This window comes from Emydura macquarii, unplaced genomic scaffold, assembly GCF_026122565.2.
Source record: "Emydura macquarii macquarii isolate MOO-44397 ecotype Brisbane River unplaced genomic scaffold, CSIRO-AGI_Emac_v2 contig_719, whole genome shotgun sequence".
Taxonomy (NCBI): domain Eukaryota; kingdom Metazoa; phylum Chordata; order Testudines; family Chelidae; genus Emydura; species Emydura macquarii.
The window spans coordinates 13,653,237-13,671,475 of record NW_027130856.1 but is presented as its reverse complement, the minus strand read 5'-3'; the positions used below and the strand labels follow the sequence as shown (position 1 = coordinate 13,671,475).

Below are 18,239 nucleotides of genomic sequence, written 5' to 3'. Positions count from 1 at the left end.
GAAGTTGGTGGCAGGGAAGGAGAACAAAAATTCAGCTCCCTATGCCTGGACAAAATAGCCCCTCATGGCCCTCTTAGGTGTAGGGGCGCAGGATACTTGGCTATGCAAGACCAACCTCACTGGTTCCAATATGGCCTTGTTAACCAGGAAGGCCAACTTACATGGACCCTGAGGCTGTAGAATGTCCAGATGCTGGTGGTGTGGGTCTTGGATTTCCTCCAGAAGAATTTGGAGATTGTTCGCCACTCTTGCAGTAACTCCTGCTATTACCTATGGTTGTTTGATGGGGTTGGAGGAGAAGAAACCACCTCACCTGCGGAGAAGGAGATTCCTGTCAGAACCATTGGTACCTGTGGTTCCGGTTCGATAGCCTCTTGCTCATACACTGACAGATACAGATGTTGGTGAGAAGGAGAAGAGTGGAAAGATTTTTGGGTGGGTCGAGGCATGTGTTATAGGGATCCCACAGTCCCCAATAGGGCCAGAAAGATGGGCCAACTGTTTGTGAGAAACCTCATGGAATGGGGTATCATCAGTCCCTGGAGAGGTCATGTCTATAAAGGCATTGACTGTAAGCCCTGGATTGTCTGTCCAGGCTTGACTCTCTCTGGGGAAGCAAGCTACACTAAAAGTATGACTATACTAAGGCTAAGAAGAATAACTATTTACAATTTAATTTACAGGTTCTCTGAAAAACTGAAGAAAAAAGGACACTGGATTCTAACTTAGGCCATGCGGCGGTAAGAAAGAACTGAGGGGGCATCGACCCGCACTGCCTCAGGCGCACAAGACCACCTACTGTGCATGGGCAGGTCAACAGACACTCCTTGTTAAAATCTTTGGACTCATATGCACGGTGCACATGCATACCCACATGCGGAATACACACAGGGACCAGCACTCAAAGAAGAATATACAGAGCATCCCCATTTTATAGGTGGGGAAAACTATGGTGAAGCAATGGAATGATTTCCCAAAGGCCATAGAAGGAGTCAGTGTCAGAGCTAGTACTATAACTGAGATTCCTATCTCAGTTTTGTACTAAGCCTACTAAACTATCAATTCAGTTCCTTCTTCCGAACTATATATTCTGGGAAATAATTTTTGTTCTTGGTCTTTTCTGAAAGAAAGCCACATAATCATAACTGTAATAATGAATCTTGAACAGTAAATTGTCAAGATGGGTGCAAACCTTATTTAGTAACTGTATCTTATCACAACTCTTGGTGTTCTTCTCCCAAGTCATCCTTTGTCTATCTATGAACCTAATTTGTTGCATCATGTCTGAATTTGTTTATAGGATCTCTGGTGCCTGGTCTGTGTCTTTATTAGCTGACTAGCACACTGTGGGGCACATATGACTGGGGCAGCATAATTTTAAGAATCCACAAAACATATCAACTCTACAAGCACAAAAAAGAATTAAAGATGAAAAGTGTAAATTAGTTAATGTCAAGTAGAAATTAAGGAACCATAAGGCAAAGAAACAGAACCTCTCCAACCACCCCCAAGTCAACATGTTGTGATATAGCAAGGGCAGAGGGCCGTAGGAGAGTGCTACTATTTGAGTTCCAGGGGAGTGGGCGGGCACAACCCTGCCCACTGCTAAAGGCCCCTCCCCCAGCCTAAGGGGAGGAGCCACTGGACCTGGGACTTAACCGATTACATGGGACAACAAATGAAAAAACAGGAAGAGGCGTGAGGGTCAAAGGGTGAAACAGAGGGAACCAGAAGAGGACACCGAGCAGAGAACCCTGGAATGCACCCACTGCTCCTGGAAGGTGTCTAGGGAGCCAGCGGACGATGCCCAGAGGAACTCCGCCTGGATGCATGAACGGATGGAGGAACGGAAATAGGCCCTACAGTCGCAGAGCACCCCCTCAGCCAACCTCCTCTCCCTGGTGTAGATGGCCACTCTGGCCAGGGCTAGGAGGAGGCTGACATGGAGGTCCCGTGACTTTGTGGGGCCTTGGATGGGGTGCGCATAGATAAACAGGTGAGGGGAAAAGTGCAGCCAGAACCTCAACAGGAGGTCCTGGAGGAGCCAGAACAGGGGCTGCAACCTGGCGCACTCCAGGTAAACATGCGCCAGGGTCTCCCTTGTGCTGCAAAATGGGCAGGTGTCGGGGCGAGGGATGAACTGTGCCAGGTACAGGCCTGTGCTCATGGCTCCATGAAGGAGCCGCCAACTGATGTAACCAGCAGGCCGCGGGGTCAGGTTAGTGTAGAGGCTGGCCCACCAGGGGTCCTCGCCCTCCACAGGTGGTATTAGGTCCTGCCATTTGGTGTCTGGGCGGGACATGAGGGCGAGGAAATGAAGGGTGCAGAGCACGAGCGTGTACAGATGGTGCTGAGGCGTGGTTCGGAAAAGGACCAGCTGCAAATCGTGCAGCCGGCCTGGTGCGTGGGGAGAGGGTAGCCGGAAGGGCACAAGGGGCCAGGGCCCGATGAAAAGCTCCGGAGGGCTAGCACTGAAGGGGGGTGGGGAGCGCCCTCTTGCAGGACCTGCTCAAGGTAAGCCCGAGCAGCGGGGGGAAAGGCTGCCCTCACCTCCTGGAGTACGCGCCGGGGAAGGGGGGTCCGAAGGGTGGAGAACCCCATGCGCCAAGCCAGCGCCTGGGGATCCACCCAGTCCCCCCGGTCATAGTCCAGGAGATCTCTGATCTTGGTGACTCCTGCCAGGACCAAGAGACTCTGCTACTTGCACGCAGAGTTGGGGGTTGTGTAGCAGGGATTCCGCGAGGAGATCCTCCCCCTCGGTGGCCACAAGGGGCTTGGAGACTGAGACCAGCCTCCAGGCCCAGAGGAGGTCCTGGTAGAAGACGGCAGCTCGGATAGGTCTCGCAGAAGACCCCTCGGATGGAGATAAAGAAGCTGCCGGTCGTATCGGAGTCCTCAGAGATGGCGGAGGAAGGTGTGCACCAAGTGGCTCCACGCCGGACTACCCGCATTATAAAGGAGTCTCTGCAGGGCCTGGAGGCAGAAGGTGCGGACCTGGCTGTGGAGGCAGTACAGGTCCTGCCCTCCCTCCTCCAGGGGAAGACTCAGAATCCCTGCAGAAACCCAGTGCAGTCCTGGCCAAAAGAACTCCAGAACTGTCGTCTGGAGGTGGGCCAGGAAACTCGGGGTTGGGACCAGGGTGCTGAGCCGGTACCAGAGCATGGACAGGACTAGCTGGTTGAGCACCAGTACCCTCCCCCGAAGGGAGAGGCACTGGAGCAGTCCTCTCCATCTCTGCAGCCGCTCAGACACCCTGCCCACCAAATCTTGCCAGTTCTCTGGTGGAGAGGGATGGGTGGCGGAAAAGTAAACGCCCAGATAGAGCAGCGGACCCGCACTCCACCGGATGGCTTGAAGCACAGGTGGGAGGGAGCTCGCCCGCCTCCCGGCCCCTACCTTTAGGCCAGAGCTCTTGACCCAGTTGACCCAGGCAGAGGAGGCCGCTGAGTAGACGGCCAGGCAGGCCTCCACCCGCACCAGGTCGCCTGGGTCCTGGACCACGAGGAGTATGTCGTCAGCGTACACTGACAGGACCAGCCTCAGCAATGGTTCACGGAACACCAATCCCATCAACCTCCAGCAGAGGAGACAGAGGAAGGGCTCGATGGCCAGAGTGTACAGCTAGCCTGACAGTGGGCAGTCTTGACGCACCCCTCGCCCGAAGCTGACCAGTTTGGTCAGGGTCCAGTTGAGCTTGACCAGACACTCTGCGGAGGCGTACAGCACCTGGAGAAAGCCCACGAAATGCGGCCCGAAGCCGAACGCCTGCAGGGTGCCCAGGAGATACCCATGGTCCGTCCGATCAAATGCCTTCTCCTGGTCCAGGGACAGGAGGGTGAACGACAGACCACCCTACATCCGAGCTCCAAGAGGTCCCGGACCAAATAAAAGTTATCAAAGATGGTGCGGCCCGGGACAGTGTAGGTCTGGTCGGCACGGACCATGTCCTGCAGCACGGACCCCAGCCTCAGCGAGATGGCCTTGGCTAGGATTTTATAGTCCGTGCTGAGGAGCAAGACGGGATGCCAGTTCCAAAGGTTATGGAGGTCCCCCTTCTTGGGCAGCAAGGCGAGCATGGCCCGCCTGCACAAGAGGGGGAGCACTCTGGTGCCCTTGGACTCGGCCCAGACGATGGCAAGGTCCCGGCCGAGGATATCCCAGAACACGCAGTAGAACTCAATGGTCAGCTCATCCATGCCCGGAGACTTATTAGTTGGCATGAGGCGGAGGGCTGCCGAGAACTTGGCCAGAGTGAGAGGTAGCTGCAGCCAGTCCTGGTCGCCCGCACTGACCATGGGGAGTTCATTCCAGAGCACCCTGCAAGTGGCAACTTCAGTTGGATCCGGGGAGAAGAGGTCAGCGTAGAAGGCCCTGGCCCTTCCACACATCTCCACTGGATCTGTGAGAGGGGCGCCGTCATCTGCCAAAAGGCAGGTGATGTGCTTCTTGGCCCCGCTCCGTTTCTCCAGTGCATAGAAGAAGCGGGAGCTGCAATCCATCTCCCAAGGGAGACGGATGTGGGCTCGAACAAAGGCGCCCCGAGCCTGAAGCTGCCTCAGGAGGCTTGGCAGACGCAGGTGTGATGCTGTCCGCAGCCAGGCAAATGGGGGCAGCAGATGGTGGCTCAAGGGTGGGGACAGCAGTTTGGGGAAGGGAGAAGGATGGGCAAGGGGCAGCACAAGGCCGCCCAGATCAAGACCCGGTGGCAAAGGGTCGTCCTCCGTCCTCCCTCTGGGTGACTGGGGTCAGACCCAGGGACTCGATCTCCACGAAAATCGAGCCATAATCCCCCTTTGCCACCATGGTTGCCACACCGCCAGAGGCTGAGGTAGCAAGCACCTCGGCAGCGATGGGGGGGCAGAGGTGACAAGGTGGCAGGGGTAGCTCCCTCCGAGGCTTCCCCCGGGAGGGAATCTGTAGCAAGGTGCAGTGGCCTGCCTTGGAGCCTGAACCCGAGGAAGGGTCGCTCTGCCCCCGCTGGACAGAACCAGGCCCTGCAGACCCAGCCGCCGGAAGCAGGGGGGTGGAGCCAGGGCCAGGGAAGGAAGTACAAAAGGAAGGCCCAGCAGCTCAGTAAGGGGGAAGCTGCCACTGGAGGCAGACGTGCCTTCCCAGAGGCTGCGACCTAGGTGCTGCCGCCCCGCCAACTGGAGCCTCCCAAGCCTGCCTGAATTGCCAGGCCTGAGTAACAGGGTAGGGCCGCTGGACCCTAGTAGCTGGGAACAGCTACCTGAGTCTGCTGGGTGGGAGAAACCCAGAGGCCGGCTGGAGGAGCTACCAGCTATGGAGGACCCACTGGTGTGGACTGAACCTTGTGGACCGGAGGAACCCCTGGGGCCCTGTGACCTGGAGGAGCTACCTTCCGTAGACCACCTGGAGGAATTTCCAGACCTGCCACCGGTCGATGGTGAGGGACTTGCCAGAAGCCTGTTCACACCTCCCCCAGCGACCTGGTGGGAGCTACGTGGTTGCAGGTACCCGGGGATTGGGTGGGAGGAAGCGGCCCAGGGACAGCCAACTAGCAAGTGGCTGAGTCAGGGGCGAAACCCCGTCAGTGTGTTGCAACTGGAACCCCGCTGACTCAGTGACAAATGCCTTTGCCAGTGGTAGGGCCCTGGACTGGGACGCAGTGGAGTCAGGTGGGCCTGCGTCCCCCTCCCTCTTCCCTAACCACCCCGGAAGCGCTTGATGTCCTCTACACTGCTGGCCAGAGGACCTCAAGCTTGCCTGCCCCACCCTGCCTGAGGGCAGGGGGGCTATACATTGCTGGAAGAGCCCACCCCACCTAGGGGCCGGCGCTGTGGACTCATAAACGAGGAGATTACTCCCCTCAGCAAAGGTGCTGTGGTCTTCCTTGGAACCTGGGCCGACGAAGGGTTGCACCGGTACAGGCTGGACCGTGCAACCAGCTTACAGAATCCAATAGGGCCTCCAAGGGGGCAGAGGAAAGTGCTACTCCTCCTCACTGCTACAGCTTCCTCCTTGACAGGCACTACCTGCTGGACTTCATCGGGGGCGGGGGCAGCTGAAGGCTCAGCGATGGTGGCCCCCTTCAGGGACTTCCGGGGGCTTCCTCCCTGTCTGAGTGGGCGGGGAGTTTCTAAGCCTTTTTCCGCTTCCGCGCTTCCCCCCAACGAGTGCCCAGCCCTCCAAGATGTTAACAGAGGGCAGGCCTGCGGGGTTGGGGCCAGGCAGCAAGGGTGATGGTGTTGAGGGGGTGGGGACAGGGCGGCAAGGGGACAGGAAACCTCCCCCTGGGGCAAGCCCTCTCCCAAATCCCGGTCCAATCCGGGCGCCCTCTCCTCCACGGGCCCCGTCCCAGAGCTCGCTATGGGAGTGATGAGGCCTGGCCGCTCATCGGGGCATGACAGGGGAGCTGCCCCCGCATCCCAAACAGAGACGTGCACAGGAGGAGGAGGGGCGGCCACAGGGGCTGGGCGGCTAGGGCTACTGGCAGTGGCAGGGCTGGTGCCCACCAGGACCTCTGGTGGCCCACGTGCTCCTCCGTGCCGAGCCAGGGGGCAATCCCTCCGGACATGCCCCGGCGCCCGGCAGAGGAAGAACCGGGCCTCTCCCAAGCAGTAATGGATCCGGTATTGGGCCCCCTGATGGGGCACCAGGAAGGACCCCTTGAGGGCCTCCCCATCATGCGGCGCCACCCCCAGCAGCTGAACCTGCCGGCGGAAGGAGAAAACGTGACTGAGGGTGGGGTCCTTACAGCCCAGTGGGAGAGGGCTGAGAACTGAGATGGGTTTCCCCAGGGTGGAGAGGAAGGGGAGCAGGGCAGTGTCGGGGAGGAAGGGCGGGACAGAAGTAAGTACCACCCGTACAGGCCCAGGTCCTCCCAGGGCTCTAGGGGGATGTAAACGCCCCCCACTGCCAGGCCCTTCTCTACCGCCTCCTGGGTGGTGGCCCCTGATGCCAGAAAGAAGACAACCTTGCCGTACATCTTGGAGGCCGCCGCAATGGCCGAGGGACCTACCACCCATGCCAATGCCTGCACGTAGGTCTCTATGTGGGGTGAGGCGGGCACCAGGAGGCAGCAGACACCGTGCCTCCTGGTCAGAGTGGGGAAGGGACCCTGGCCGCTAGAGATGGAACCAGAGGAGGCGGCGGGGGCAGATGACAAGGCGGTGGCCAGAGGGGTGGCGGCTACCTGGGCGTACGCTCTGGGGGTCAAGACAGGAGCATCTCCAGCGCTGGTGGAAGGGAGGGTTGCGGCTGAGAGGGTGGCCCACACCCCGGGGGGGGGGCACTGCCCTCCAGGAGAGGCCCTTGCCCTTTTTCGTGGCCAGGCCCTTCCTGCCGGTCAAGGAAGCTTAGGCAGCAGCAGTGGAGGTCCCTCCTGTGCCTGCCGCTGCCAGTGCCCCGGTGGGGGCGGTGGTGGTGGTAGGAGCGGCGGTCAGGGCAGTAGCTGCAGGGGCAGGGGGGGAGTAGGCTGGGGGGAAGGGACAGGGGCTACCAAAGGGGTGGCTTGATCCATTAGGGAGGGATGGGTGGGAGTAGACACCGGGGGTGGGGGGAGGGAAGGGTCAAGGCTGACCACTCCTCCCTGCTAGGCTGCAAGCAGGGAGGGGTCTCAGGGGCAAACAGTGGGGAGAGGGGGCTGGGAAGGGGAGGGGCAGGGTGGCTGACCTCTCTTTCCCGCTAGGCTGCAGGCTGTGGAGGGCACCGTAAGGGGCAGGGCAGGGACCAGGGTGGGAACATGGGGGGTGCCGGCTCCTCCGGCTGCACTGGGAAGAGGGAGGGTCCCAAGATCAGGAGGGGGTGCAGTGAACGAGGGGCAAAATGAAAAGTGGGGGTTCAAGGGACTCTGAAGAGCACCCAGGCACACTGAGGGGGTGGGGCGGATCAGGGCAGGGAGAAGTAGTAGAGGCAGGGGGGGGGGGGGGGCCCACAGGCATGGGGCAAGGGTGGGGCAGGGAAGAGCATAAAACTCCCGAGGAGCAGGGTGGGCCAGGGGCAAACAACAAACTGGAGGGCGGGAGCAGGACAGGGCAAGCCAAGAAACACTTGGGGCCAGCTGGGGCAGGAAAACCGAGGAAACCCAAGGGGGGGGGGGGGGCAAATATGGGTAGTAAAGGACGGGTGGGGCAGACTTCAAGGGGCAGCGAAAGGGGGGGGTAAGCCGTGCTGGGATGACCGGAGGGTAAAGCAGAGAGTAGGGGAAGTCCTCCGGCCAGACGTAGCCGGGGAAGGGAGGAAAGGTCTGGGGGGAGGAGGGGGGCATATGTGCCCAGGTGGGCCTGGGTGGTGGAGCAAGGCCCTGCTGCTGCAGCAGTCCTAGTCAGTCCAGGGGATGGGCAGTTCAGCCGAGGGTGAGGAGGTGAAGCGAGTGGTAGCTGGGGCTGATGGAGGGGGCGACGGTGGTGGTGGGGTGGGGAGCAGATGGATCGGGGGAGGGCTCCACGCTGCTCCCCCCTCTCCCCACAGAAGTAACAGTACCTGTCCCCACCACAAGAGCAGAGATGGTGCAGTCACTCAGTCCAGAAAAATAGGCAGATCTCCCCCTCCCCCCAGTGCTCCTGCAGCAGCAGTGGTGGGGAAGGTGTTGGTCATCCTCCTCCTCATGGGCAAAGCAGCAGCAGGCTCCCAGGCGGTGGTGGCAGCAAGCAGCCAGTCTGGGAAAGCCATCACTGGTGGTGGCAGTGGCAGCGGCAGTGAAGGGACCACTCACCCACTCCCTAGCCAGCTCTCAAGCAAGAGCAGCAGCACCAGGAGCTCCTCTGACCAGCAGTGTCTCCCTCAGCAGCCATCAGAGAGTGCTCAGCGGGAAGACCCAGAATGCTCAGGGCTCTGTTCCCTGCAGACTAGCTAGAAGTCATGAAGGGGCCATTAGGAGCAGCTGAGGCCAATTAAAACCCATCCAGGTGCTTGATTAAAAACCCTCTGCTCCAGACAGACAGAGCACAAGCTGGAGGAATAGGAGTGCTGTACTGTGTACAGAGGAGCAGACAGGAGTGCTGAGGAAGGTACCGGGCTCAAGAAACCAGAAGGATAGAGGGGGGGAAATTAGCCCAGGGGAAAAGACTGCAGCTGTGAGTATAGTGCCAGAAGCACATAGCTGCTACTCATAGGGCCCCTGGGCTGGGACCCGGAGGAGTGGGTGGGCCTGGGTCCCTACCCCCCTCCCTGGGGAGATGGGGTAACTGGTGACGCCCTGGCCCACCATGAGAGGCAAAAGCGCAAGACGCACTAGGGTGAAGCCGGCCGTTTGCCACAATGTGTAAAGTTTGAGTGTGTGCAAGACCAAATGTGGAAACCGCCAGTTCTCTTAAATCAGGCCATTAATTCTGAGAACTAGCAACTAAGTAGTCTAAGTGTATGTCTACATTGTGTTTCGGTACCGGGGGTTTTAAATCTCAGCGCCTAGATCTACAGACTTGGGCTTGTGCTATGACGCTAAAATCAGCAACGCAGACACTGTGGCTAAGGTTCTATGGAACTCAGGCTCTGAAGTTCACCCTCCTCCCTGAGCTTCAGAGCCTGAGCCTGAACGTCTACAGAGCCAGTAGTGCAAGCCTGAGTCTGTCAACCTGAGCTCTGAGACTTGCTGCCACAGGTTTTAAAATACAGAGTCAACATACCACTAGTGAGAAATAACGGCTATCCAAGCATACCAAAGGATGTTACTGTTGAATTAAGGAAGGATTGCCAGGATTCCTGGGAAACATGTAATTTCAACTGTAGCGTTTGTTTGGGCTACAGCAAATTTCTTACCTGTATAATTATTAAAATTGCTATCTGCTTCCAATATATTATAATATAAATAATGGGCCAAATTCTCAGAGTTGCAGAAAAGGGCTTTAGTGTAACAGTATAAAGGACTCTCAGAGGAGTGGGAACAGACTCCTGAGAATGCTCATGCACAGGGAGTCTCCTCAGTTAGTATAAAGGCTCTAACAAACCCCATGCCAGGGTTGTGGTACTGCAACAGTTCTCTCCTTCCTAGGGCCCTGAAGCTAGACTAACTTACACGAGGAGCACAACAGGATCCTGGCTGCCTCAGAATATGGGAAGCATGAAAGATAACTTCAAGCTACCTTTTCTCCTCCCTATATTCCTTGCCCAAGTGCAGGACCAGAGAAACTGAGAATTAGGACCAATTAAGTTGGTTTCTATACTGCAATGAACTGAACAGTACTGACTGACTGCTTGATTTCTTGCTCTCTGTCCTCTATGAAGTCCTCTACAAGTTTCCTACACAGAGAAAGCGCTCAAGTTTAAAGTTACATTTTAACATCCAAATTAAGAACTTGCTTTCTGTCTTTACAAACCATGCTTCAGGCATCCATGCAAAGATTGAATTGTGCTCACTAAAAAATTTCCCAGTCTTCATTGCCCCGTTAACAGAAAGGTGTATTAGGATGATGCTATCTCCTATGATACATGCCCACCTCCATCCCCCCGCTAAATGCAACCTGAATTCAAAATCTTCTCAGAAAAGTCACGGGAACTGAAACTACTGATTTGGTCCCCAATCATGCAAACATTACTCACTGACTTCATACACAAATTTTTAAACATGAGGAGCTGTATGGGGGAACTTTAATGTCGTGGGGTGGGTTTTGCCATTAGTGTTAATGAAAGTGGTGCAACTAAAATCCCATCCACTGAACTCAAAAAATATCATTTCTCTACCTTAAGTATCAAAATCCAGTCTCGAGTTTGTGAATGGTTAATAACCAGTCTAAGAACAGATTTCATTATTCCTTTTGGTGCTCCAAATTTGGATTTCCCAACGCTGAGCATTAAAAACAAAACATTCAAACTGCTCGAGCTGCAAGAACATCAGCACCTATGAAGTTGGAGAAGAGTGAGCACAGTTCTAGTGGTTAAAGAACAGGAGGCCTGAATTTTAATCCTGATTCTTGCTGTCCCATCTTGGACAATGTGCTTAATCTTTGTGCCTCAATTTCTTCATGTGTAAGAGAGAGAACTATTAAAAGGCATTGTGAGGTTTAAACTCAATGTGTAAAGCACTTTGAAATCAATGGATGATACACACCACAGATGTGGAAAGTTCTCACTACCACTTGTAAGAACAAGAGAAAAGCCTTTCTTTACATGTATCTGAAGCCAATTCCACCATTTGGAAAAGGAATCCACAGTTTACTTCAATTAGCTATTTTCTGGATACATACTAGATACTTATGTGCGGACCCAATACAATAAATATTCAATACTTGGTGCAATTAAGCATTTAAAGAAAATGCTAGTTTTAACTTTGGGTTTTCTTACGTGCTGCGAACATGGTTTTCCTCCTGGTGGGAATGCCACTGGAAAATGAAGAGCTCGATGTGGTGGTACCATTTTCTTCTTCTTCAAGATGAAGTTCAGCCAATGTGCTGTGATGCACCTCTTCCTTTCCCTTACAGCCTACCAACACATGTAGATACAGTTGGAAGTTGTTGTGCTAGCTTTAACTTACATTAAAAACAGAATGCTAGGATACCCACTTAAAAGACATGCTTTCTCTTTTGAGCTCCCGGAGGATATAGTTCTTTCTCCAGCCCTTTAGGTGCCCTCTTTCACACTACATCTCCTCCAGACATACTATGAACACTAGATCTGTGTGTTTCCAAAGAGACGTTTTATATCTCCTGTAATATTAAACATATATTATGATGGAGGAGCTGGTCAAAGGAAATAATTACTTACTGTCACTGTGGTTCGAGATGAGATGCGTATTCTACTTAGGTGTGCACATGCCCATAGCACCGGAGCCGGAGAATTTTGCCTAGCAATACCTGTCAGGGAGTGGCGCTCACGCTTCATGGGAGTAACCCCTCCCCTGGCTACATTAGGCAGCACTGCCCCAACCCCACTCAGTTCCTTAGCACTGAATATCATAGACTCCATGGCAGAAGGGATGGAGGGTGGATTATGGAATACATATCCACATCACATCTCAAAGAACCACAGTTACAGTAAGTAACTGTTTCTTCTTTTGAGTAGATGCAGACGTGTATTCCACTTAGGTGACTCATAAGCAATATCTGCAGGAGTTGGGGCCCAAAGTCTACTTAAACAAGGACTGATCTACCAAAATTTGTATCTGCTCTGGATGCCACAGTCATGGCATAATGGTTAGTAATATATGCACAGAATACCAAGTGGCAACCCTGCAAACATCCAATACTGAAACATCATTGACAACCTGCGCCCTTGTAGAGTAAGCTTGCACCCTTAGAGGGGGTGTTGCTCATGCTATTTCATATGCAGTAGTGACACAGGAAGTTATCCACCTGGAGATTGTCTGTGAAAAGATTGCTTGTCCCTTCATCCTGTCTGCATACAACAACAACAAAGTGAAGTATGAAAAGGTTTAGTCCTCTCCAGGTAAAAGGCAAAAAAGTGCCTAACATTCAGCGAATGAAGCTGCGGCTCCTTCAAGACTGAATGTAGCTTAGGATGGAACACAGATAGATACACTGCCTGGTTCAAGTGCAACTGAGACACCACTTTAGGTGTGGCCATGAGATTACTTTGTCTTTAGAGAACTGCATATAAGGAAGCTTTGCCATCAAAGCCTGCAACACACTCTCCTTGTGGATTTTACAGCCACCAGGAACGCAGTCTTTTGACATGGAAGAGGAAGAGAAAAAGATACCAAAGGCTCAAACAAAGGTCCCATCAGAACTACTAAGACAAGCAGGTGGAGACAAAAGTCTCCTTTAAAGAACCTTGCTACCATGGTGTTCAAAAACACCAACCTCCTCTGGATGGGCAGATAAAATGCTGAAATCACTGCTAGGTTGACCTTCAACAAACTGAGTGCAAGAGCTGAAGATGCAACAAATACTCCAAGACATCCTGAATCCCAGTCAACATCGGTCGAACCTGGAGAGCCAATGACCATACCAAAAACATTTCCATTTGGCCAAATAGGCCAATCTGGTGGAGGGCTTCCTGATATTAAGTAAAACCTGTGGAACAGCCTCCGAACTTTGTTCCTTCTCATTTAACCACAGAGCAGCCATGCGTGAGAAGTTGAGAGCTGATGCAAAGTCTGACCCTGATGCTTGGTCAGGATGAAGAGGGAGAGATCTGGGAGGTCGAACTGATAATACCAGAAAATTGGAGAACTAGCACTGCCTTTGCCATCCTAGAGCAATGAGGATGATCTTGGCATGGTCCAACTTGAGTTTGAGGATTATCTGTGGGATGATTAGAATCAGAGGGAAAGCATACAGGAATTCGAATCCCAGCCCGGGTGAAAGGCATCAGTCAGCAAGCCTGGACTGAGGGCCCCCTTGAGAGCAAAACAGACAGCATTTCTTGTGGTCTCTCATAGTAAACAGATCACTATAGGTATGCCCCAAAATGCACAGATTGAAGCAGATTGACTCTTGAGTCAGCGAGAAATTCCTGCTGACGTGATCTGTGAGTTGATTCTGAGCCCCAGGTAAGTGATCGGCCACTTCACTTCTCTCTGATGCAAACCGCCAGGCTGGTTGCTTTCTAACACAGCACTGTTGAGCAAGCTCCTCCTTGTCTGTTCACATAATTCAGAAGTGGCCAAACTTACTGACCTCTCTCCCCCCCCACCCCCTCGAAATGCTCCTCCCCACTGGACAGAATCCTCTAGCCCCACCACCCTGCTGCAGGGCAGAAGCTCCGAGCTCCCCACCCCAGTCTGGTAGGCAGAGAATTGGGGGTGAAGGGGTGTATAGGGGATTCCGCGAGCCACACTTTAACTGTAAAAGAGCCACATGTGGCTCATGAGCCACAGTTTGGCCACCCCAACATAATACATTACAGTAGTATTGTTCATAAGAATGAGGACCATTGAGCCACTGTTGTGATCTTGAAAGGCATGGCATGCATTGTAAATGGCCCCAAACTCCAAAATGTTGATATGAAATGTAACTTTCTGTTCTGACCCTAGACCCTGAACTTTCAGAGACTCCAGATGCACTACTCAGCCTATGATGGAGGCATCGGTGACAATGGTCCTCCTTGGTGGGGACCAAGAGAAGGGAATGCCCTGGGATACGCTGCCCTGGACTGTCCCGCACTGTAAGCAGTCCAGGATCAGTGGAGGCAGCCGGACCAATCTGTCCAAGGGGTGGTGGGTTGGATGATCAACTGTCCTCAGCCACATCTGGAAAAGGCGAAGCCACAACCTGACAAATTGGGTTACCTATATGAAAGCAGTCATGTGACTCAACAGCCTGAGGCACACTCATGCTGTAGTTAAAGGCTGATTGTGCAGCTCCAGACACAAATGATGAATCACTTGAAAATGGGCCATCGGCAGAGGCGCCCTCTAACTCATAGAATCTATTAACGCCCCAAAGAACTCAGTTTTTTGAGAGGGAACCAACGTTGACTTGTCTTTGTTGAGAATAAGATCCAAGCAATTGAGTAAGCGTAGTGTGAAGTATATGTGAGAGAGAACTTCTCCACACTTGCTCCTCAGTAGCCAGTTATCTAGGTACAGGAAGATATGAATTTCCCTCTTCCTGAGCTATGCTGTCACTACAACCATACATTTGGTTAAAAACACAGGGAGCAGAGGAAAGGCCAAAGGGGGGTACGGTATACTGATAATGTTGTTGTGCCACAATGAACCACAAAAACAGTCTGTGGCACGGGAGAATCGTCACAGGAAAATAAGCACCCTGGAAGTCCACAGCAGCAAACCAACCATTCTGATTTAACGCGGGAGAATAGATGATAGAGTGATCATCCAGAATTTCAAATATTGAATATATAACATTGAGGATGCAGAGATTAAGAATCAGTCTTCCCCGCCCAATCTTTGGATTTGGGAACCAGAACGTACTGGAAATAAAACCCTTGGCCCTGGTGCTGCAGAGGGACCACCTCTGCAGCTCCCAATGCCACTAGAGACTGAATCTTCTCAAGGAGCAGTGTCTCATGAGAGGGGTCCCTGAAGAGGGATGGGGTAGGAGGGATGGAAATGTACTGGATGGTATAATCTGGTCTGATGGTGCTAAAGACTCAGCTGGGTGGTAATGAAGCCCCAAACATAGAGAAAATAAGTCACCCTGTCCCCAAATGGGGGAGATGGGGATATAGAGGTCACAATTGGATTGCTACCTTGGACAAACAAGTCAAAACAGATGCTTGGTAGACGCCAGGGGGAGAATAAGTTGACAGACCAAACCCAGTATCCAAGGCCTCTGCCTCTGGGATCTATGACCCTTTCTGGGGTATTCAGGGGAGGGAAATAGTGCCCAAAGGAGCACTGCAAACAACACTGTTGATGCTGATGCTGACTAAAAATGGCATCTCCGCACCACTGGAGTATACATCCCCAGAGTGCCTATGGTAGCCCTTGAGTCTTTAAACGAGTGCAAGGTTTCATCATATCTGAGAAAAGCACTTGACTAAAGAAGTAAGGTCCTCAACAGTCTGCTGCACATCAGAAGCAATGCCCATATTTTGCAGCCAAGATGCCCTTATCATGGTTACCACTGAGGTCAGAACTCTGGTCAATGTATCTGCCATGTCCAAAGCCAACTGCAAGGATGTCTTGGCCACCAAACAGCCCTCAGCTATCAGTGCTCAAAATTCCTCTCTGGAGGCTTCAGGTAACAGGTCTACAAATTCGGATATTGCTGTCTAATTAATGAAATCATACTTGGACAGCAATGCCTGCTGGTTTGCAATACACATTTGCAGGGAAGAAGACATATAGATTTTCCTATCTACCAAGTCCACCTTCTCAGATTATTTGTCCTTGGGAATACACTTTTATCTGCCCTGCCAGATACTATCATTCACTTCAATCACAACCAGGGAATTAGGGACCGAGTGGGAACAGAAGCTCTCAAAACCCTACATAGGTACAACTGATGCCTGAACCTGCAATAGAACAACCGCCAACTTGCTGTGATCTTGCCATGGAACAGGAGGAGGATTGAGACCTCCGAGACCGAGGAGCATCCCAGGGATTCCAGCGAGGCCACTGGGAATACGCTTAGAGTGATAGTGACCAGTAGGCTCCGGGCCAGGACCTGTCTTCGTACTGATGCTACTGTGGGAACTGTCTATGGTGCTGATCAGATGATGGAGAGGAGGAACCCGACCTGGATCCTGAGGAGACCTTGGCCTCTGGGGACAGTGGTGGAGCTTAGCCCTAATGGTGCAAGGAGCTGGCCCGACTCATTTGCTAGCTAGTGGATAATAGGTATAGGTGCCAGTGTTGGAACTGGCATAGCCGGTGACAAATGCATTACAGTTGCATATGGTGCTGGGACCTGTGTCAAGGTGGAAGACGGGATCTGCTGACAACAGAACGTTAGTGTTGAGAAGTACACAAGTGCTTGCACTGGCCTCAACTCTCTAGTTTGTGGCAGGGGGAGACCACACTGCACTGCCGATGTATCCTGAGATTCTATGACATACCCCAACAATGCCAACAAGGCCACAGATGCTGTAATCCCAGCAAAGTCTTGGACAAATGGGGAGTCCGGACCCGATGGGCTGCTGCCTGGTATGCCGTGGGTGTGGAAACAGCTGGTGCCGGCATCGATGTCATCGATACTGGACTCAATGTACTCCCCAGGGCCAGAACTGGAGTCAATGGTACGGACTCTCACAAGTCTCTACATAGTATCAGGGTGCAATCTGAAGGATCTGCTTCATCCTGTATGCCAGTAATACCACAGTGCTGGCCTATATTCTGCTTAGACAAAAAAGGAAGAATCTCCATAAGTTCTGGAGCACCTTTTCCTCAAAGAACTTGAGGACAGCGAATGGCTTCTCCATCTTTTGGGAGAAATGCCAGCCCCAGACCAGGGAGCAGCATCACTCACCGAGCCAAAGAGTGACCTCCACACTCCAACCCAGGGCTCAGTGTCAAAACAGGTCTCAGTGGTGCTGTTTAAAGGGGAACGTCTCTAGCCACCTGAGTCCTTTTAGTGAACAATTTACAAACACCACCACTCCTTGGCGTGACCCTCAGCCAAACAGAACAAGCACCTCATGAGGGGATCACTGATGCGGATCGACCCCCCCACACACGATGGGCAATGTTTGAACTCTGGTGAGGGCATCATCCAGGGTAACTAACTACACTAACTTACTAACACTAAGTAGGATACTAACTAATTATACAACTATACACAGAGAAAACGCTCAGTAACTGAGAAGGGATTATGATGTGAAACAACAAAGAGCTAGGATTCCAATCCCCAGGCAATGAGGGAACTGAGGGGGTCAGCACCATCCCTCTACAGATACTGCTAGGCAAAATTCTCCAGCTCTGGTGCTCTAGGTACACACACACCTAAATAGAATACATGGTTGCAACTACTCAAAGAAGAACTCTGTAGTTAAGGTTTGTGTTCCATTCTTCACTTAAAGATTCAATCTTTGTTACGTATGAAAAATGGAGCATATCCTCCCCAAATTTATAGCACTTACTATTTGAGTAGAGAATGAATTTTCCAGGAATGTATAAGTAAGTCTATTAGATAGCTTATGAGTTAAAAAAATTAATTGAAAACCAGATCCCTTAAAAATTTGACATTGGTATCAGTCTCTTGCTTGTCCCATGTGATTTTAATAATGGAACACAGACTCTTCAAACTTTCTGTATAAGCAAAATTAATTGAAATCTTATCCATGGGTTCTATTCCTACACAAAAAACTATGTTAAGATGGAGTTACAGTTGAGAACAACCTAACATTACAGGGAAGTTATAATTATCCCAAAACTGAGAAGTATAAACCCAGGAAATTCAGAGCTGATGTTACACTTAAAGGAAATCCAAAACATGTTAAGATAAGAAATGCACAACTGAAGCTCTCAACCATATCTTCTAGTGGCACCAAACAATAACCATATGTAAGCATTTTACTGTTTGTGGTCCTAGATTAAACTAATTTAAAGGCTAGTTGCATTTTATTCATGCTTTTCCTCCCCTTAGGGTGCCAGAACAAGTTGTTTAAACATCACTTTTTGATTTCTGATTAACCCTCCTCCACATTAATTAATAAAACAATAATAGGACCATTTCTTATAAAGCCTATTAAAAAACTGGATTGAGAGAAGCAGTACCAGTCTACACTGTGATTTTCTCTTGTAGCCACTGAAACCAGTATTAGGATTGTGTGCATATATTTTTGATTAAAAACTGAATGTAACTGTATGTGTTTCAATGCAAGTTAGGTGCAGCTCTTGTCTCCTGGTAAACGCCCAACGAAGCCCACAAAGGATTTACTGGTATAAAACTAGTTACCATTTATATGAATATAACCAT

General features: G+C 52.0%; 1 protein-coding gene across 1 annotated transcript in view; it reads right to left on the bottom strand.

The window, feature by feature from the left end:
* PAXIP1 (PAX interacting protein 1) overlaps nt 1-18,239 on the bottom strand; it is an 83,226-nt gene that overhangs the window by 28,849 nt on the left and 36,138 nt on the right. The window contains exon 10 of the mRNA XM_067542725.1: nt 11,242-11,379. Within this exon, the coding sequence (XP_067398826.1) occupies nt 11,242-11,379 (138 nt within the window). The remainder of the gene's footprint in view (nt 1-11,241; nt 11,380-18,239) is intronic.